Raw genomic sequence first — 22556 nt, 5'->3', positions numbered from 1 at the left:
TGGCCTCATTGAGTTGCTCCCTGCTTTCCCTCTCCCCCCCTCCCTCGGGGGTTTGTTCGCTGTCTCTGAGCCTGCTGCTTTCCCTGTACGGCGACAGCAGCGATCTATGAAACACTGGATGCACCCTCATGTCCTCTGGCAGTGCCAGCCTGTATGCCACCGGGTTGACCTGTTGCGTGACCGTGAAGGGGCCCAGCCATTTGGGTGCCAGCTTTTTGCACCTCCCTCTGGTGGGAAGGCCCTCCGAGGACAACCACACCTTGTCCCCCACCCTGATGACCTCCCCTTGTCGCCTGTGGCGATCTGCCCCCTTTTTGTACGCTTCCTTGGCCCTCTCCAAGTGTTCTCTGAGCTGCTGGTGCACCGTCTCCAGTTCCTCTGCCCAATCCTCAGCCTGTGGGCCCTCCTCCTCCTCCTCCCTCTCCCTCTCTGGGAAAGATCTGAGGTCGCGCCCGTAATTGGCCTTAAAGGGCGACACCCCTGTGGAGACGTGCACTGCATTGTTGTAGGCAAATTCTGCTAGTGGCAAGCGATCCACCCAGTCCGTTTGCCGCTGGCTGACGTAGCATCTCAGGTACTGCTGCAGAATGGCGTTGACCCTCTCCGCTTGTCCGTTGGTCTGCGGGTGTCTAGCCGTCGACAAGCTGACCTCCACCTGCAGGAGGTTCATGAGCCGCCGCCAGAACCTGGAAACAAATTGGCGGCCACGATCCGAAAGAACCCTTAAAGGTAATCCATGCAGTCTGAAAATGTGATCAACAAACAGTTTGGCTGTCTCTTCTGCCGAGACTGCCCTGGCACACGGTATAAAGTGACACATTTTGGACATGAGGTCCACCACCACCAACACTGCAGTCTTACCCCTGGACGAAGGCAGATCTGTGATGAAGTCCATGGACACCACTTCCCACGGCCTGTGTGGTGTGGCTAAGGGCTCCAGCAACCCTGGTGGCGCTGCTCTGACCACCTTCGCCCGCTGGCAGGTGGTACAGCCCCTTACATAGTCTCGAACATCTTCCCTCACCCCTGGCCACCAGAAGTGTCTCATGACTAGGTGAGTGGTCTTGTCCCTTCCAAAATGCCCCGCTGTAGGGTTGTCGTGCATCTGCTTGAGGACCGTACGTCGAAGCTGGGTGGTGGGTAGGTACAGCGCACCCTTGTAGAAAAGCAGCCCTCTGCGTTCTGCAAAGTCTTTTGCCTGCTCCCTCCCCCCTCTCAGTTCTCTGAAGATGCGGTTGGCAAATTCATCCGCTGCCGTCAGTGCTGTGAGTTCTGCCTCGCTCACCACTGCTGCTCCGCAGGACCATGCCGACGGGGGGAAAATGTGCCTTGGGGCTGGTGGCGCCTCCTCCTCCATGTACTCTGGCTTGCGGGAGAGGGCATCCGCCCTGACATTCTGCTCTCCTGGGATGTAGTGTATGGAGAAGTTGAAGTTCGAGAAGAACTCCGCCCACCGTATCTGCCGCTGGTTGAGCACCCTGGCAGTTCTCCAGAACTCCAGGTTCTTGTGGTCTGTGCACACCTGGATGGGGTGCTTGGCGCCCACCAGGAAGTGTCTCCAGTGCTGGAACGCCGCGTGGATCGCAAGAAGTTCCCGATCAAAAACTGTGTAGTTTCGCTCGGGCTGGGTCAACTTCCTGGAGAAGAAGGCACAGGGTCTCCACTCTCTGTTGGCGTCCAGTTGCAACAAAATGGCGCCCACAGCCTTATCAGAAGCATCTGTTTCAATGCGTAGGGGCGCGTCCTGAACCACGTGGAACAGGTTCTGGTCTGAGGCGAACACCCTCTTGAGGCTTTCGAACGCTGCTTGCGCCTCTGGTGTCCACCTGAACTTCTGCTTGCCTCTCAGGCAGTCAGTGATGGGAGCCGTAACTCGAGAGAAGTTCTTGATGAACTTCCTGTAGAAGTTGGCAAAGCCTAGTAGGCGTTGGGCATCTTTGCGCGTCCTGGGGCTGTGCCAGTCCAGGATGGTCTGCACCTTGTCCTTGTCCATTGCCAGCCCCTTGTCTGACAGCTTGTAGCCCAGGAAGTCCACCTCCTTGGTGTGAAACTTGCACTTCTCCAGCTTCACATACAGGTGGTTCTCCTTCAGGCGCTGTAACACCTCCCTGACGTCCTTCACGTGCTGCACTGGGTCGTTGGAGTAAATAAGGATGTCATCCAGAAAGACCAAGCATTTCCTGAAGAGTAGGGACCCCAGGACGTGGTGCATGAAGGCCTGGAAGCATGCTGAGCCCCCTTGCAACCCGAAGGGCATCACCAGATATTCAAAAGAGCCCAGAGGCGTGAACATCGTGGTTTTCCACTCATCGCCTTCCCGGATCCTGATCAAGTTGTACGCCCCCCTCAGGTCTAGCTTGGTGAAAATCTTGCCTCTGCGTGCCGCTGTCAGGAGATCATCCACTCTGGGCATGGGGAAAGCCACTGGCTCTGTCACCGAATTCAGCCGTCTAAAATCCACCACAAGACGGCGCTGTTGCGTGTCTTTCTTGTCCACCCAGAAGACCGGGCTGCCCCCTGCTGCCTTGCTTTCTCTGATGAACCCCCGCTTGAGGTTCTTGTCGATAAAAGCGCGCAGATCCTCCAGTTCCTGGTCTGACATGGCGTACAGCTTGGCTGGGGGTATAGTTGCCCCAGGCACCAGGTTGATCTGGCAGTCAAAAGGCCTGTGTGGGGGCAGGTGGTCGGACTCCGCTTCACTGAAGACCTCCTGCAGGTCCCAGTATGGTTTGGGTATCGCCTCACCCCCTTTGACGTGCATGGTGGCCACCGTGGCTATCGGAGGCCCCTCCCCTGGTTGGTGCTGCATGCAATGTTCCAGGCAAAAGTCCGATCCAAAAGTGATGCATCTCTGATGCCAACTTATGGAGGGGTCGTGGCGCGCCAGCCAGCTCATGCCCAAAACGATTGGGGGGTCTGAGATGGTGGTGACGTTGAATGCCAGTGTCTCTGAGTGCCTTCCAACCGTCATTCTCATGGGGGGGGTTTGATGAGTGATGGCCCCTCCCAGCAGCTCTCTGCCGTCAATGGTTGCCACGTGCAGAGGAAAATCCAGCTGCAGAAGCTGGATCTGGTGCTCTTCTGCAAAGTTTCTCGAGAAGAAGTTGGCTGAGGCACCACTGTCAATTAGGGCGAGGACCGTCAATGGATAGCCATTTGGGAGCGTGAGCGTCACTTCTAGAACCACTCCTGCTCTGGGAGGGGTGGGCTGGCTCTGCTCCTCTCTGTGCGGGTGGGTGGGCTGGGGCTGTTGTCTGCTGACTGTGCCTGGCTGCCGCCCCTTGTCTCCTGCAGCCAGGCTTTCCCGTTTCCCTGCTGTGGTGCTGCGTCAGTGGGGGAGGGCACAACCGTTCCCGCCTTTCCTTGCCACTCCCTGCGATGTGGGCAGTCTCTGACGAGATGCTGGGGGGAGTTGCAGAGAAAGCAATTCCCACCCCTTCCCTCCTTGCGTCTTGGCGCCGCTGGGGTTTGAAAAGCCCGCGCGCGCGCGCTATCAATCTGCATGGGTTCCTGGTCCTGACTGGCCCCAGGCGTGGCTTGAAAGGGTTGTTGAGGGAGTGGCTTCTCCTGCGACCGTGGGAACCAAGCCCGCTTTGCGCGCGTTGCTTGCTTGTCGCTCCATCTGGATTCCTGCCTCACCCCCACCGCCAGAGCCGCTTTGCTCAGTTGATCCATATTACTGGGCTTTGGACCTCTCGAGAGCTCATCCTTCACCTCCTCATGCAACCCCAAGTAAAACGCCGCTTGCATTGGGGCAGACTCCAGATCCCACCCCAATCTGTGCACCAGCATGGTGAATTTCGCCCAATACGCGCGAACTGTCATATTTCCTTGGCGTAAATTATGAAGTTCCTCCTTAGTCTGGTCCATATGACTATCGGACGAATACATCGTTTTCAAACCTTCTAGAAATAGTTTGACATTCTTCATGCAAGGATTCCTTGTTGCAATTAACGGTCTTAGCCACTCCCTGGCCGCCCCTGTAAGGTGCTCCACAATAAACGCTACTCTGTGCTCATCATCAGGGAACTCATCGTGGTGCAGCTCAAGAGCATACACAATCTCAGTCTCAAAGCCCTGAAACTCCTTCGGGTCTCCATTGAACTTGCTTACTAGGGTCCCGGCTCTCCTTCCTGGCAGCACTTGGACTTGGGGTGCCCCTCCCGCCTTGTTTTTCTCTGCATCCAGCTTGTTTTGGAGGTCTACCGCCACCGCCCTTAAATGCTGCTCTTTTTCCTGGAGCTCTCTCACCTGTTCCGCAAGTTGTAGCCGGTCGTCCTGGACCTTCTTAGTCTCCTCTTTAGCTGCCTTCAATTCTCCCTGCGCCTGCAGCGACAGCTGTTGCAGTTCTAGCTGGGCTTGCTCAGCGATCTGCCGCCACTTCTCCGCCTCTGACACGCTCATCCCGGCAACTCCAAAGTAGCCCAAAAATGATTAGGAGGTTGCTGTCACAGTGGCCGGAGTGGACTACTTCAGAGTAACGACGCTACGCAGCTCTGCATTTTATTCTTTTATTGGTGCTGCGTATTTACAGTGCTCAAGTCATTGCTATTTACACGGAGCGATGTTGTCAGTCGGTTTCAGAACCTCCTAATGGCTTTTGGCGCGTCTTTCTCCAACACAAAAGCTTTGGCAGACCCATCCTCTTGCCCCTCCTCTTCCTGCGTAATTCTGGAGTTGGGGGGATGGGTCTTCCCCCCTTACTTGCCCCTTCCTGTCCCACCTGGGACCCTGGCTCCTCTACCTTGCCTGAGCCTCGGACACGACTTCCTGCTTCCCCACTGGAATCGGAACTCTCCCTGCTTTCCCCTTTGCTCGGGGACGGGCTTGAACTCAGGAGGGGAGGGACTTCGCGATATCCCCTGTCCCTCACAGGTGCTGATCGCAATAGTGACTAGATTACCTATGTATTTTCTTTTTCTTTTTTCATATACACAGAGTGGAGTCTTATACACATCAGGGGTGCCATCTTGAATAAAATATTGAGGGTAAGCCCTGATGTGCAGGTAAGCCTCACCCCACATAATTGACCACAAGACATGGCACACACACCATTTGAATGACAATGCCCATCAACTTTGGAGAGCCACCAACCCCCTCAAATAAAATATGGGAGGGCGAAAGGAGCTCAGCCCCTAGGGGTTGGCTCCTATGATACGGATCAACATGGAGGTAAGCCCCATTGCGTTGATTTAGGTTTACTCTCAGGCATATAGGGTCTGCAACTGCAGCCTTAGAGCCCCAAACCTAGGCATGTTTACTCAGGAGTAAAATCCCATTGCCTCCAATGGGATTTGGTCCCAGCTAAGCTTGCATGCAACTACAGCACAAAACATTTTACTGAATGAAAATTGTACAGGGGACAATATTCATGTCTGCTCATATACTGAAAAACATGGTTTTAAATTCATCCTTCTTCTAGTCTATGATGACAGAAGTTTAAAAACAGAAAAGAATTTTATGATACTTGAAAGACTATCAAATTTATTATGGTATAATTTTTTTGTTAGCGTTTGAAGGTTCGCTAAACTACTGTTTTGCTGCAACAGAATAACATGACTATCCCTCGATAAAGAACTGGTTTTTTTAAAAAAAAATTAAAATAAAATTTTGGATATCAAGGCCTTGGCTTGAGATGAATTTCAGGGTTCTGTTTCATTTCATCCATTGCTAGAGATTAATTGAGCACCTAAAGTTTAACCATCTCTAATAAGTTTAATTTCAATATATTTTATTTATACTAGCTTCACATTAGCATATTTGCCTGTTTTACATTGCTTTTCCTTTAGCTAACAGGTAGTTTTAACTTGGTAAAAGAAAAATAAAGCTGAAAGTTTTTTCTGCAATCTCCACTGTAACAGAAAACCCAAATGGGCCAATTTGGTCTCTGATTCTTTTTGAATCAGGGCATTTCAATTGGTGTCATGTTACTACTCTTCATTTGAATTGGAATGAGATCAACGTAAGTCTCAGTTACTTCAGTGGGAGAGAAATGGCATAAGATTTCAGGATCTGTTCAAGAGAGAATGTTATTTTCTGATACAACATTGCGAGAGGGAAATCCTCATTTCTTTTCTGGTACTGCATTTAAAATTCAGTGTGCGTATAAAGTACAATTCCAAACAATTCAGTTATAAGAAAAAAGGGGTATCAAATATTTCAAGACCCCCTTAACAAAAATGTGAATGCACCTTTTAAATAAAACAATCATATTTACATGTATCAGACAAAGATGGTGTACACATGTGGGTGACAATTACAATGATATCATTACAAGGATGCATATGGTGTCAGGATCAATGGAACTCACTTTGAGTGAAGCTTAGCCTGTAATAAGAGCTAGGTATCACTTCCTCTCCACAGTAGTTCCCGGTAGGGAGAGTCTTGGGGAGGGGGCCAGTGAATCCCACTCATAAGGATGCTTCAAATAACAAGAAGCATCAAAATTACTGCTACATAGTCTACCGGGATGGATCTCTAAATGTGGTGCAAATGTGCTGTCTCTTTAAGAATAAATACATTTTGAAATGTTCAGCAGATTGTTAACGAAGCACTGCTATAGGCAGTCCCTGCTTTGTTTGTTGCTACACACTTATACTCGCCTTCATCAGTTTGGACTAAGCTTCTTATAGTCAGACTGTGACAACCTTCCTGACTTTCCTCCATACAGTATCTCTCTTCATGAATCAATGCCCCATTTTTAAACCAGCTTATTGCTGGTTTTGGAGAACCACCTACTAAACACTGGAAACTTGCAGAGGTACCCATGAAAGAAGCACAATCAGAAATATGTTTCATAAACTTTGGAGGTGCTTCTGTAACGTGAAATTCGAAGCTGCACCTGTCTGTGCTCTCACCTTTAAATTCAATCTGCTCTTCTTTGGATGGTTCAGCAAACACATCAAAGTTAATATTTACGCATGCTTCTCCTTCCTCTTCCTGCTCCTGTTCTGTAACAGCTACCAATTTAACAGCTTTCTGAGAATCATCAGTGTCACCTTCAAACTCAAACTCCAGCTCTATTTCTGTCTGGTTGCCATTTTGGATAGTATTATCAACAAGCAAATCAATCTTTTGAGGCCTACCACTAGTGCTATCCAAACTTAGATCTGCCTCACCTCCATCATTGGTCACTGGAAGAGCCCCCTGGCCCTCAGTTACAGCTAACAAGCACCTGCATATAGCTTCTCCAACAGCATTAACAGCTTTACACAAATACATGCCACTATCAGAACGCTGTACATTCTGAATTTTAAGACTATGATTTCCATTATCACTTCTAACAGCATACTTCCAAGCATCTGAAGAAATGCACTGATTTGCCTTAAACCACTGCACTACTGGAGTAGGACAGCCCGAGACTGTACAATGAAACAATGCCTCAGATTTTTCTGGAACCTCTATGTCAGAAACAGGGGTGGTAAAGCGTGGAGGCATCTCGGTGACTTCAAAGTCGATTGTAACATCTTCATTCTCCTTCCCAAAAGAAGCCATTGTGTGTTCCACCAGAGATAAAGGGAGAACATCAAGAGACACAATCATACTTTGATCATCAGAAGTGAGTTTAGGAATAGTGGCTATTTTCACTTGCTTCTCACATTCCTTAATCTCAGTTTCATCCAGCTCTACTTCCAGGAGAATTTCCTGAGGCGAAGGTGTTCGTGACGCTGACCCTTGTTCTATATCAAACTCTATAACATGTTGATGAGTTACTGGAGGAGGAAGAGCCAAAGCTCTTCCATCATGGGGTAACACTTGCACTTGTGCGATATTCTTGGATTCACCTATGATATTTATTGCATGGCACATATATTCCCCTCCGTCTGTTTTTTGAATGTTGCAGATTTCTAAGATACAAATATCACCTTCTTTTTGTATTTTGACCCTTTCATCTTGTTCAAGCAATGACTTATTTCTATACCATTTCACATCAGGTATGGGAGTCCCTATGACCTCGGCAATAAAACGCAATGTGGTGTTCTCATAGAGTTTTCTTTTAGTCAATGGCTTAATAAATGCAGGGGGGATTTCATTTCCCTTTGGTTCTAATGCTTCACAAGGTGTACCAAACATTTCAGCACGTAGCTCTTCAAGAGAAGAGCTCCTGTGTTGCAAACGAGAGCCAGGGGGTGTTTGATAACGTTCTGGTGGGGTACTCCCCCTTACTAGATTTGCAGGAGACCTCATTGAAGCTCTGTTTGACTCTGCAGATGGTGTAGAATATCGCTCCTCTGACGGTGTAGAATATCGCTCCTCTGAGGGTGTAGAATATCGCTCCTCTGAAGGCGTAGAATATCGCTCCTCTGAAGGCGTAGAATATCGTTCCGGGCTGCCAATTGGTGTGTGATAAGACTCAAAAGACATGGGAGATTCAAAATTATCCACTGACGATGGTGGTGTGTAGAACCCCTCAGCCTCTACCATTTCATCTCCGCTCATGCTGTCAATATCAATAGACATTTCTGATTCGGGAGAAAAAGGGCGAGTCAGTTCTTGCTGTTGCTTGTAATAATCATAAACGGTGCTAAATGTAACATCTTCAACCTCCAAGGATGTGATAGATCCCTCCCTGGTCAGAGTCCTGGATGAGCTGTCTCTGACAATGGGGGTCTCCTGTTCTCTGGCAGCAAGCAAATACTTTGTAAGAGAGAAATCTGCTCCTTCATGAGGAGGAGGAGGAGGAAGTTCTTGAGCATGAAGAGTAGTTTCTACGGTACCCCCTTCACTTAGATTTCCTAGAGGAGGATTCATTAATTCAGCAGTTTCACATTCTCCTGTCACACCTCCCTGGCTTATAAGTGATTCATCTTTTAAAGAAAGAAGGAACTGGGCCAACGAGGGTTCCTCGGCTGAGCTGTGTGATGATGGTTGGTTGTCGGGCATTATTTGGCTATCGAAAGGCGTCTCGATATCAGTCCCCTCGGTGGAAGAGCTCCTCGCTTTGATAATGGTGTGCTCAGTAACACGTGCCTTTTCTCCCCCTGTTTCATGAACACTTTGAGGCTTCTTTCCATGTGCAGCTTTTTTCAAATCAGATATGAAACTATCAGCTTCGAGGACACCAGTTTCTTTCACTTGGTTTTGAAAATACTGACTGAGAGGGACGGATTCTGGCTGTCCCCACAGAAAGGCTTCATCTGGCATCCTAAGCACTTCCTCCTCTGAAAATTTCCCCTCCTGATCGCCATGCCGTTTTGTAGCAGGCTCCTGTTCAGTAGAAAGGCTAATCGTTTCTAAGGCCTTCTTCAGTATTTGTGTCACTGTCAGCTCTGCTTCTGCTTGTAATTTTTGTTCTAGGGAATTATCTCCCTCTAGCCGCAGCTTATAGCTCTGACGAAGTTCCTCACTTAGAGAAACTCCTTCTTCCTCTGGTACGCTTGCCTTCTGTAGCTGTTTTATGAAGCTCTCTGTCTCTGTACCCACCATCTCAAAAGCTGACCTCAGGTTAAAGGAGCCCACTTCTTTCTCTGGTAATGTTTCAGCCTCCTTCAATGAAAAGTCTTGGGATAAAGATGCAGCATGTGCTTTCAGATCAAACATTTGCTCTTGTGTTTGTAGTTCTTTCCCTTGGGACAGGGTGCATTCTTTGTGGTCGCTGCTCTTGTAGAGGACACTTTTGCTTTCAGTGGGTTTCAGCTGCTGCCCTTGAAAGGCTTCCGTTTCCTCTGAAGCAGAATACAGGAATTTGAGAGGGATTTGCCCCTGTGGCAACTTCTCTTCTTGCTGTTGATCAACATTTTCTAGATTCAGGAAAGCTAATTTTAAATCAATGTCTTTGTTTTCTGGGGATGTACATTCCTGAACATTTTCTTCCTCCATCATGGTTTTCAAAGAGAAGGAATCTTTTTGGGAAGAATGCATTATTTGATATGTATTTTCCATGGTACTCTGTGTATCAGCCAGAACTCCTTCAGAAGCAGAATAGAGGTTTTTTAAGTATGTTTCTTCCGTCTCTGATAGGTGGCTATTTTTTTCCATATCTGAGTAAGCTTGCTTTAAGTCAAAAATGCCATTTTTAGGGGGTAGTGATTGTTGCAGTGCATCACTTTCTTCCTTTATAGTTTCATTTACTTTGGAAACCTCTAAATCAGATTTTTTGTGTGCATGTTCAGCAACGTCAGTTTGCAGGCTTGCAGCAGCTGAATATTCAGTTTTAACATATTTTCCCCCAATAATTTCTATGTCTGGAACAGTAAAAACAGAAACTTGATCCTTTTCATGTGTCTGTTTTTCTTCAATGTGAACTTCCTCTTGAACAACAATTTCTATGTTATAATTAGATTGTTTGGAGGGAAATTCTTCAAAGGATAAGATAGCTTCCTTGAAACTATATTCTGCCTTTACTGGCTCAGTATCTTGGAAAAGCTCTTGTTGAGAAGCTCTTTCTTGCTCTAGAAACAAAGTGGGGGGTTGTACAATTTCTGGGGTTTTGTTGACATCTGGTTTCATTTCTTCAGAACCAGAATGCAGAGCTTTCACAAGGACATCTTCCTGGTTTTGACTATCATTTTCTACATGCAGAGAAAGTTGTTTTAAATCAAATATTCCTTCTTCTCCCAGTTCCTTCTCTTTGTTGATGTCCTGGCTATAACTCTCAGCTGATGTGTCTACTTCTGCACTTTCTATTATCTTGTCTAGGTCTGTTCTTTGAAAATCTGAAAGTTCTTTTATAATGATTTCCTCTTGTTCCTCAACAACATTTTCCTCGCCTACGGAAGCTGGATGTAAACTAAATTCTTCCTTCTCTAGGCATAATGCATTTTCTCGGGCATAATTTGCTTCATTTACAAGTTCACCCTCTTTAGAAATACCTTGACTAGAATCTAATCTTTGTTCTAGAGCTGATATGCCGATTTGTGCTGATTTTGTGATTTTGTTTGTATTAGCTTGTATTATTTCAGAAACCAAACATTTTTCTTTGACATACACTTCCTCTGATTTAAGTCTGTTTTGTTGTTCATCAGCGGTTTCTGTACCTGCATGAACCGGCGTTCCATCAAGTGAGATATCAAATTTGCCAGCAATTGGACTTGGACCTATGAGTTCCTGAGTTTCACTTTGTTCTTGAGCATTCTTATCTACGCTGTCTTCAGTAGTAAGCATTTGTTTTAAATCAAAAACAAATTCAGGCACACTTACAGCTGCTTTTCCTACCAATTCTTCACCACAGCATATTTCCTTCTCTTTCCCCTCACCAAAGCTAGTGAACTTTTCCTCATGGATCAAAGTGCCTTCCTCTTTGTCAGAGATAGAACTTCTGAATGCTTGCTCTTTTTCTACTCTGAACAGTTCTTGCTGTTCATTGGCTACGGCCTCCTGCATATTTTCTTTGTTTACAACCTCATAGTGAAGTTGTTCTTCCTTAGGTGCACTTTGGAGTTCATTGCTTATATTTTGCAGATGTAACATACTTCTCTCGTCCATGGCTGACTGATCCTGAGAATTCTTGCTTAATATATCAGTAAAACATTGATCCTTCTCATGGATATCGCTGTCTTCTTGCAGCATCTTTAATATAGGTGTGGAAAACCTATGATCCATAGATTCTTTTGCACTTAACTCCTGCTCAAAAGTGCAGGTTTGTTCTTTAACTTCCTTAAATGGTATGTCTGTTATTATCTCACTTGAAGGTATTTCCTCGTGTGATATACCTTGAGTTGGTCCATACTGAAGACTCTCCGATTCTGGTTCCAGATATGCTCGTGTGAATTCCAGATCTTTAGAAATCTGCTGCATTATCTCAAATATGTCTCTTACGGTTTCCCCTTCATCTTTTACATCATGACTTACAGAAATGTCTTCTCCTGTAACTGACTCCTCTCTTTCCGTATGACTCTCTACAACCATTTCAAATTGACAGCTTGAAGATATTTCCATAGCTGCCTGTTTATATGTGCTTTCTACTTTGGCTTGTTCGGCAGCTGTATCTCTAGACTCCTCAACAAGTGGAGTGTCTGCTAAAATTTCTGTAATACTGGCTACCTTTCGTCCTTCTTCTGCATTTGACTCCATCTCTTTACGTACTTCGTTTTGCTCCCAGATCTGGAAATGTGGGCTTTCACTTTCATCAGCAAGTAGAGACTTCATTACATCATTTAGATAACTTGGCAGCTGGGATTCCATTTCCTGGGCTGGTCTACCTGTTTCTTCTCCTCCGAAATCCAGTTTGCTAACACTGTGGAACTGCTGGCTTACAGAATACGCTTTATCGCTAAAACTACTTTCCGTAAGTCCTACTGAGGATTCAAAATAACTCCCCAAATGTTCTTTTGCAATCCGGTCCCGAGCTCCTCTGACCTGGCTTTGGACAGCTTTGAGCTCAACTTCATCAGAAAATATTCCTACAGCGGGGTCAACTGAAAGATAACAAACAGTTTCGACTATGCCAGCTTTGTTTTCGGCAACACATTTGTACGTGCCAGCATCAGATATGGAAACCTTGCAAACGTGCAACCTATAAATGCCATCTCCCTCCTCAAAGTAAAACTTTTCAGTGGGGATTAAAATACCATCATTCTGCAGCCATGTTACAATTGGCAGCGGTTCTGCAGATATTAAGCATTCAAGTACCACCGAATCCCCTTCTCTACATCTAACGTGTTGTTGGATTTCTTTTAAGATTTGGGGGGGTTCATGAGCCACATCAAATGAAAATTTAAACTTATGCTTTAGTCCTGCAGAAGTTTGTTCTTCAGGGGCTTCTTCAGGCACAAACTCAACAAACTGAGTTAATTCTTTAAATTCTTCATCTTGTTCTGGAGTTGGGGTTGGTGCAGTTATTTTTATTTCCACAGGAAGTGAAAGCAGATCTGGATCAGAAATGCAAGGTCTGGGCAGGTTAATCTGTGGAGGCAGGAGAGTGGCTCTGCCATCCATACTTAAATCAGGTTCATCTTTTTTTGAATACTCAAATGCCAAACTGAGTTCCTCTTCCTCTTCTGCATAGTCTGGTGAAAGCTCAACTTTACATATACTGAATGGTTCAAATTCAGGCTTTTCCTTTACATTCACTTTTAGCGTTCCTGAAGTTGTAGCAGTCCCATGCTGGTTAAATATCACACAAGTAATGGAGCCTTCGTGATCACGGACAATGGCGGAGAATGTCAGTGTAGAACTATTTTCTGTGGTTCTGATGTTACATTCTTGGTTACGTGACAGTGGCTTGTCATTGTTATACCAAGTGACTGTGACCTGTGGATGGCCTTGGAAATCACAATTAAAAATACAGCTCTCTCCTTCACTTACTTCTTGTGATTCAATCTCATGGACAAAGAAAGGGGGGCATGGCTCCAGATATTTCGGAAGAGGCCTCACCAATTTGTCAGGTGGTTCTGTTATCTCCGTTTCTGTTTCAGTGACCTCGGCCAACACAGACTCTTCAGTTTCAAGGGAGCATTTGTTTACTGACTTTGCTGTTTCTACAGTTTTGCTCATTTCCCTGATCTCAAAAACAGGCGCAGGTTCATTAATGTTCATTGTGATTGTATCAGACATCACCATATCAGGTTTCTCTCTCTCACTAACATCATCAGTGAAAAGTACATATACCAGGGGAGAGGGGTCTTTCTTAATGTTTTTTGTTGCCTTGAAGCCTTGAGTATCCATTCTTGCTTCTTCTGATTTTCCATGGGTATAACTATGGTTCATCCATCTTGTGTTCCCGATTGCCTTTGGATCTTTTTCTGGAACTTGTGGCTTCACATTCCCTTTAGAGGCTACTACCTCCTGTCTCCTGAACATTCCTCCCCTATTGCTTTTATCAGGAAACTCCTGGAGAATCTGAGGAGGCCCAGGAAGGCCCAGGATCCGTTCCATTCTAACCTGAAATTTTTCTGATTTTTTCTCAAGCTCCCTGCTAGAACTTCCTACGGTAACTTCTTTAGTGCCTGACACTGTCGGTAACATGGCCTTTTCATTAATCTGCTCTATTGTTTGGAAAGCAAGCCCCTTCGTCTCTACATGAGATGCTGCACAGATTGAATGAGCCAACGGGCCTCTTTTATTCCCAATTCCTACAATTCCCGCAGAGGGAAGGTGTTCCTCTGTCGATCCCTGCGATGGAAGCACTTTTTTCTTTTCCAACATAGCTTTTTTTGCCTCGCGAAGTCGCTGCAACTTTACTTTTGTTTCCTCATCAAGCAAAGCCTCTCCTTCACTACATCCCCTATCTGCACGCCTGTTTCTTACCCAATCCTTATCGTATACAAATTCTTGTCTTAAGGACGGGAGACTTTCAAAGCTTATGGTCCTCACCATCCCTTTGGTAGGAGAAAAAGCTCTTAGCACTTTCTCAGTTTCCTGCTTCTTATCAAATGGAGAACCAATACACCGCAGATCGACTTTGAGCCTATCGCCTCTCCTTTTCTGCACCAGATGCTCTATACGTTGACAAGTACGCTCTGACTGTCTCAAAAACTCTAGGTATTTGGCATTTTGTTTGTCACCACATGCTACCAACAATGAAGCAGTGGACTCAGCTGAACCCTCACTGTTAATAGCAAAAACCTTGTAACTCCCTGAGTCCCTTTCCTGAACTTCGTTTACCTCTAGACTGGAGCTGTGCATATCCATGCAACTCTCACTCTTTATTCTCCTTCGCAGACTTTGGGGGATTTGCCTGTTGTTATGGTACCATGTTATTTGGGGCAAAGGAACGGCACTCAATTTGCACTGGAAAACAACTGGCTCTCCAGCCATAACAGACCGATACTTTAACTTCTGTGTGAAAGAAGGTTTCTGTTTCTCAGACCAGGAATGCATAAATGACATTCCACTTGCGCCCTTCAGATCCGGGAGAGATCCATGTTGCGGAAGATCTACGGAATCAGCAGAAGCAGCCTGTTTGCCAGCTGGGTTTTCTGCATATTCTGGCTCTTCACCGAAGAACAGTTCTGCAAAAAGAATACCATTACATTACAGCGTACTCCGTCCTTTCCATCACACAGTTGGGAAAAGAAATGAAAAGAAATGAAATAGCTATAAATGAAATTAAATAATGGGCATGCAACAGATTCATCACAAATCCATTAAAAAAAATTCACTCACCATATTTGTTCGAATAAACGCAACGCCTTGCTCTGTTTTAAAGATTCTGACACGAAAATCGTTCGCTGTCGGTTCTTTCTTCCAACTGCGGAAATTTCTTCATCAACAAGCAAAATGAATCTCAAAATGACATGTTCCTGTGGGTGCATGTTTTACTGCCTGAAAAGCTTTTTATTTTTATTTTTGCATATCTTCTTTGCAAAGAAGGGAAGGGGACTCTTCTTACCTGACTTGCAGACAGTAGAATAAACGCCCTTTCTGATCCCTTTGATTGTGGGTTAAAATGGTCAAACAATAGAAAAGATATTTTTCAAAGTTTTGAAAAAAAAGGTCAACTGTAAGTAATTTGCTAAAACAAAATGAGAAGGCGTTTATTCGAACTAATACAGCTGCTAACTTCACAATGTTATGCAAAAAAAGAAAAAAGGAAATAAAGCAAGCAACATGGCCCAACTATGCTATCTGCAAGCCAGTGTAAGAATTTCCATAATGGAGAATTAATATCATGTTCATGAAATGGGAGGGCAACAATGGAAATGGGCCCCTTTCCCATCTTGCAAAGTGTTGCATCTTAAACAGATGCCAGCCCATGTTTTTTGACCAACTCATTCATGTTAGAGGACTAATGTGTTCTGAAACCATCTGAAGCAATTCAGTCTAAAATTGTCCCATGCATTAGAAGAAGGTATACGAAAGAAAAGCTTTTGCAACCAGCTGCATAGCACGACGTGAAAGTAAAGGCGGGCAAATCTGTGAAAATGAAAAGTTTTAAATGGACTTTAAAACTTGTATCCTTTTTGTAATAATGCAGGTTATCCTGAGCATATTAAAACAAAACATGCGGCATATTCAGATATGCTTCAGAATATGTTTCGCTTTCTTGGTCATTCGTATCAGCTTTTCAAAGGGGTTACTGTTTTTTAAAATTATTATTATTATGCTAAACCTTCCTTTCCATATAAACGTTTGTGTGCGATTGTACCTTTCACTTCCATTTCAATCTGTTGTTCTATCTTCTCCTGCAGAACTCTTTCCAGGGCTGTAATAAAAATAAAAGTGTGATTTTATGAAAAGCGAGTTTAATGCTGCAAGAGAAGAAAATAAAAATGATGCATTGATAGGGGGAGGGGAAAAAAACCACACAAACATACATACACACACATGCCAGGAAGTGCCTGATAAGTTGAAAATAAATAGTGGGAAGATGCTGAAGTATTGGGGATTTCCCCCCACAGCATTTTAAAGGAGCTTTCCCCTCTCCCCACTCCCTCTCTTTCTTTCTTTTTCTACTTCAACATGCCTTTAACATGCCTTTAACACCATGAGGAAAATATTCAACAATCCACAGCCGCTTCATTTTATCGCGGACTGTGGATTGAACAGGTTTCAATGACGGTACGCAAGAGGAGTATATGGAACATGCTGTTGCCAACCTGTCACTCTCAGATGTGTGCTGCACTCGGCTTGTCCCGCAGAATTAACTATTCTGCACTTGTATATACCCCTCTGATTCTCCTTAACTTTCAGTAAGTTTAAACTGCACAGTGGGCCATCGTGCCTTAAAGAGCACAATGCGGAATCCTCAACTATTAGCTGGTTATACAGCCAGATGACACAAGGTGTAGGGAAACCCTTGATTACACAGAACAGCGAGACTTTATCTCCTTCTTTGACAAAGGTTTCTGGGGGCAGAGTTTCAAGGAAGACTGGTACTGTGGCACCAGTTTCGGCGATGGCTTCGCACGGCACAACATCAGGGTAGTAGTCTCTGATCCTCAGTTTCTCAGCTTCTTGTACTTTTGGAGCTGTAGATATTGTCATGCTCGTCGTTTCCGTGGAAGACTCTTGTTTATATTCATAGGCTGTTTTAATCTGAGACTCTCTGCTTGTTTTAATGCTTTTAGTATCTGATTCAAGGGTAATTTTTGTTACTGTTCTGGCTTGTGCTTCTTTAGCTAGGCAAGAATAAAGTTAGGATAAGATTAGATGTTTTGCAGCAAAAAAAAATCTATACTCAGAAATATATATGTATATAAAAGCCATTAGTATGGTAAAAAGAATGTTCAGCGTGTTAGTGCAAAAAACAATTGAATTTTCAGTCTTTTATACTATCCTGTTCCACATTTAAGGGCTCTATTCATGCCAGGTTAAATAGAAGATGCAATTGGATCCACAGGATTTACGTCACTGACATCAGAGGAAATAGAATTGGCCCACAGTAACTTTTACAAGTACATCTTCAGTTTTAGTCAAGGCTTCTTCTGCATAGCCTAGAAGGCAGCTGCAGCTGCAATGCTTTCCAATGACGTGTAGAAAAGTCAGGAAATCCACCAGTTTGTAAAAGCAGGATATATGGCACTGTTTGGGGTTCAAGCTGTTGTTCCTACTCTTCTGTGTGCTAATCGTGCAGCTATTTCCATGCCATGAGAAGAAAACCAAAAGTCAATTCTTAGTCTTCATTGCTTAAACACAAGAGAGGACTATAGGTGAAGACATTTGTGGCACCTTCATCATCTGATGTTGGATGGGAAAGCAAGGCACGTGACATGAAAGTTTCTTTGCCTTAACCGTTGTGGTCAATGAAAGAATAAAAAAAAGATGCAAAATTCCAATTTTAAAAGAAAGCTGGTATGAGCGGAAAAGGGCATTCAGAGAATGGCTGTTAATGGCAGTCAATAATGCATAAAACCCTTTGTAAACCAGAATAGCTTAGATTAAAAGTAGCTGCCTTTTTTTAAAAAAAAGCTTTCACAAAAATTAACAGCTAATAAAGGAGAAATAATTGTAAACAATTTCTTGTACTTCTCTTTGATCCTATAGGAAACTTCCAAATTGCTTCAGTATTTCACTGCAAATTGACTAGTCCTTGCTTTTGGAGACGAACCCGATACCTCTGTAACTTGCCAGGGGGAGGTATGGTTCCTTCTTTACAAGCAAATTACATAGAGTACCTGTGCATGTGGCTAATTTATGAATAGAGCCCGAAATGTAGAGGGTTGGGGGGGGGAAATGGAACTCAAAACTGTAATTCTAAATTAAATACTAGCACAGGAGCTATAGGCAGTGATAATGAGGATGAAATGAGATAACGTCACATAATGTTAAAAATCAGATAACCACCTTCTACGGTTAGTATAGCAGTTGTTGTTACTTCTCCACAGTCGTTACGAACAGTACAGCTGTACAATCCTTGATCTAAAAGTTGGACATTGCTTATAGTGAGGAAGAGAACGCTTCCATTTTGTGACAGCCCTATTCGTTCAGATTCCAGTAATGTTTCTCCCTCGTGGGACCACAAAACATCCGAGAAGTTTGCGCTTTCCAAAGCGCACATAAACTGAGCAGTGTCGCCACATCTCACAGTGAGATCGTGAAGTTTCAGAAGAATCTTTGGGGGCGTCTCTCTCAGCACTTGAATTGAGGTTGCAGACACCATGGTGCTTCCTGACTTCTGGGTAATGGCTGTGGTACTGAAGCTTCCTCCTTCCTTCCCAATCTCAGCTTTCACAGTAGAAGTTCCAGAAAGGTGTTCAAAGGTCTGCACAACCATTTCCCGCGACGCCTCCTGCTTGGATTTAATTTCTTTTACATACACTTGAGTTTCCTTCTTTGCAAAGGGGGAAGCAATATGCACTTCTGATTTTGCCTGGATAGACTCTTTTACATCTTTCCCAGAACTTAGCCTATCTAAGGCTTGCACTGTGTAATCAAGTAACAAAACATATGATTAATATCTAATGCACTGCAGTGGGCCACGTTAAAAGCAAAACGCTATGCCATAGATGATAAGAATGAAATGTCTTCGTTTGAAAGCCTTGCATGCCAGCTGCACATTCATTAAAGGTGCCCTCAGGAGGCAGCAAATATAATTACAGAAAAGAACAGCCACAATGATGGATGGGGGGAAAAAATGAAATATGCTCATGCTGGTAATATGTGGTAATTATTTGACTCTTCTTTCCACTGCAGTTGTCCATGGCAACTTGAAGGTGGGGTTTTTTGTGTTGTTGTTTTTTTGATACCCTGACAATATCCCTTCTTTCCCCTTTAAAACCGAGTAGAGCAAACGTCAGAGAATGCTACCAACGGCCAACAACTCACTGCCTTGAAGTGTGTGTGTGTTTAGTCTACAAAAAAAAAAACAGGTGTATTATCTGAGCAATAGACCAGGATGCAAGTTCTAAATGACACGACACTTTGAAAGTACAGGAAAACAAGAGTGGTTTATTTGGTTACCGCTAGGACTATTGACATTAGTGATGGCACTGCTAGTTCTAAAAATAAATAAATAATAAAATGTGAAATGAGGAAGAAGAGAAGGTCATTAGTCACAGTGTAGAAAAGTGTGGTTTATGCAACAAACAGAATTCCCTAGAAACAAAAGCGGGGCTTTACCTTCAGCAGTCACTGTAAGTGTAGCCATGCAAGTTGCATCTCCGGCACTATTTCTTGCTTTGCAAGAGTACTGCCCAGCATTTTCTGGGAAAGCATCTACTATTATCAATGTGGCTGTGCCTGTCGACTCATCAAAATGGAAAACTACGCCTTTGGTTGGCAACATTAGCTGTTGATTATGAAACCAGAGGATTTCTGGTTTCGGCATGGCGGAAACCCTGGCTTGGAATCTGACTGTTTCCCCGCTGCATACGCTGCAGCTTGAGATAGGCTGGATAAAGTTGGGCCTTTGGGCAACGGGGTCCTTCTTAATGGAGAAAGACGAAGAAACATGCCTTTGGGAATGTGAGGTAACTTCTTCAACCTTAAACCCTGAAAAGAAGCATGTCAACTTTTAATTTCTTACCCTGTACACCAGTCAATTTTCTCTAGCTGCCCTACATGCCCTTTTCCTTTATTTCAAAACACAATCTTACAGCATGACATTCTTCCTTTCCCTAAGTGACAATGTTTAGGCTCTGGGTACAAGCAGAGTGGAAAACAAAACATTTGAAAACCAGCTGAGTCTCAAAGTATAAATGCTCTTTGTGTCACGTATCTGAATATTTGTTTCCTCCGACAAATATTCGCATTTGAATTGGCATGATGCAAGTCAATTAAATCCCAATGATTTTAATGCCTGATACAGGCATTTCAAATCATTCTAGATATATTACCCTGAAAAACAGCGACAAAATCAATATTGTATTGCAGGTTCTGGGCTTCCCCCTTGAATTTCAGCAGGTGTTGGAATGGTAATGAGGTTAGACATTTCTTTTCAACGGGGCATTCATTTCTAATTTCAGTGTAAGGTGCTCTTCTTTTTCATACATAAATGCAATTTTGCCAACATCAGTGATGCCTAATTATTTAATGTCATTTAATTAATGTGGAAATGGAACAGAGTCATGTGTGAAAGTGACATGGACAGAAAATAAACAGATTTGCTCATCATCCACATGCCATATCACGATCTGCTTTTTAAGCATCCCCCTGCCTCGCAAAACTAGAACTAGTTCACATGCATGGTGGCTGAAACCATACCAGCTCTACATCTTCTATTTGTTCCCTTTTAGCAAGTATTAATGTAAAAACCATGTGAAGCAGCCTCATTTTGTGATGAGCTTCCCACTTGTAAATGGGAGAAAATAACAAACAGCACATCACACATTTTTGTTTTGCAAGATACAAAAAAGGAGGAGGAGGAGACTCTGGGACGCTGCTTTTTAGCATTGGCAGCCAATAGGCATCCTTCTGACCTCAGTCTCGGAATTGGTTTGCCACACAACATGGGACTAGGAGTGCTCCTGTTTGACAAACCTAAACCTAAACCCCCATTGTCTGTATTGAGTTATACTGCACAGTTATTTAGATACATGCCTTCACTTCCTTTCAACAGAAATGTGATTTGGCAGTACAAATAAATTATAGGAATCTGTTCATGTCAGAGGGGGTTTATTTATTCGTTTATCTTTGGTGCGTGCTGGATACTAATTGGAAACAGAATGGAAAGATGAAAACTGTGGAACACTGGAACACCGTGAAATGACATTCTGCAGAATTTATACTGCGGAGACCAGATGGGAGCTATTGACATCAGACAATGGGGTTGGTTATTTGAGTTAAAAGACATTGACACGACAGACAATTGCACGTAGTTTTAAAGATATATATATAAATATATATTAATTTTAAAACACATGCAAATTTACACAATGTCTATTTAGACAGTACACTGTACCTTCCAGCTTCAGTGCAGCCGTACTTGACACCTGGCCAACAGAATTGCCCGCGACAAAGGTGTAAATTCCTTCATCCTCTGGGTATGCTTCTGCAATCTCAAGCTGGAAAGTGTCTTCAAACTGAGTCATCCTAAAGAAGCGGGATGGCTTGATCTCTTTGTCTTTGCTATACCAAGCTACTTTGAGGTCTGCTCAAGTGAAAACAAAATTAAAAAAAGAGAGACATATGCATGTAAGGTTTCTAGTTTCACTCTTGGGGAGCAAACTGATGAACAAGTTGGGAGATTGGTTTCCCAGATCAGAACTAAAGAGATACTTGATATGGCAACACTGTACTGAGTCCCCCCCCCCCACTGTAATGTTTAGGCTGCAATGCAGTTTTCTGGAAACAAGTCCTACTGAATTCAACAGGGCTTATTTCTGAAAAGTGAAGCCCAAGATTGCACTGTTAGACCAGTTACAGGTAGGTAGCCGTGTTGGTCTGAGTCGAAACAAAATAAAAAAAATCCTTCAGTAGCACCTTAAAGACCAACTAAGTTTTTGTTTTGGTAGGAGCTTTCGTGTGCATGCACACTTCATCATCCATGTTGTTTCCCGCTGTGCCACCCACCCTGCCACCTCCAGCCGCTGGTGGAGAAGTGGTACCAGGATGGATGCCAATTTTGAGCAATATTCTCACTGATTTTGGGAAATCCACTTCTCCCCCACCTGGTGTTCCCTTACCCTTGCAAGCAATAGCCAATGATGTGGAGCCAGGGAAATGGCATAGGAAGTCTGATTAAAGTATTTCAGGGCAGGGGAAGACACAGGTCACTGTTGGCGGCAGTCCCATGTGTAGTTCTGTCCTCCGTGTACACCTGTTCTCCTTCCATTTCATCCAGAATTTCAGTGAGCATGAAAAATGAACAATTCTACTCTGGAAGTTGGCAGCTTTGGATATTTGGGGGCAGTGGAGGAGCACATGAGCAGGTTCGATCTGGGCTATGACAAAGAACTAATCTAAGGAATATTTCATGCTGTACTAATATGCAGAAACATTCACAAACAATACAAAGAGAGCGGGCGTTCCCAAGAACAATTCCCCATGCTCTGGTTCCACAAATATATACATATATAAATGCTGTGGCTTTCAACATGCACATCAAAATGATATATATACCCATATGAGTATATATATGTATATATATACGTAAATCATTCTGACATGCTTTTGCATAGCTCAAAATTTGCCAATATTTTCAGTGTAAACTCCTACATGCTTTTTAATGATGGCATGTTTTTAAAAGTCTTATCAGAATTTTTTTCTTTTTGTAGTTAGGGACATGATCCATATGC

At 44.0% G+C, this 22556-nt stretch overlaps 2 protein-coding genes across 51 annotated transcripts in view; both read right to left on the bottom strand.

Annotated features, from left to right (window-relative positions):
* TTN (titin) overlaps positions 1 to 22556 on the bottom strand; it is a 307843-nt gene that overhangs the window by 232141 nt on the left and 53146 nt on the right. For 48 of the 50 annotated variants that reach the window (XM_035133990.2, XM_035134229.2, XM_035134116.2 and 45 more), the window contains 3 exons: positions 21221 to 21409; positions 18166 to 18744; positions 16028 to 16084 (listed from right to left, as the gene is read on the bottom strand). In XM_035133990.2, coding sequence (XP_034989881.2) covers positions 16028 to 16084; positions 18166 to 18744; positions 21221 to 21409 — 825 coding nt within the window. The remainder of the gene's footprint in view (positions 1 to 16027; positions 16085 to 18165; positions 18745 to 21220; positions 21410 to 22556) is intronic. The other 2 variants (XM_035134272.2, XM_035134299.2) reach the window with 1 other exon arrangement.
* On the bottom strand, positions 5595 to 16019 carry LOC118094235 (titin-like). The gene is made up of 2 exons (XM_035134418.2): positions 15046 to 16019; positions 5595 to 14891 (listed from the first exon to the last, which is right to left on the bottom strand). Exon 2 carries the CDS (start codon positions 14767 to 14769, stop codon positions 6532 to 6534), a length of 8238 nt encoding a protein of 2745 aa, XP_034990309.2. The 5' UTR covers positions 14770 to 14891; positions 15046 to 16019; the 3' UTR covers positions 5595 to 6531.

Source organism: Zootoca vivipara, chromosome 1, assembly GCF_963506605.1.
Source record: "Zootoca vivipara chromosome 1, rZooViv1.1, whole genome shotgun sequence".
Lineage (NCBI taxonomy): Eukaryota > Metazoa > Chordata > Lepidosauria > Squamata > Lacertidae > Zootoca > Zootoca vivipara.
This window is presented reverse-complemented; position numbering and strand designations above follow the sequence as displayed.

Coding starts and splice junctions, on each gene's coding strand:
- LOC118094235 (XM_035134418.2), bottom strand. CDS start 14,769: ATGTCATTTATGCATTCCTGGTCTGAGAAACAGAAACCTTCTTTCACA.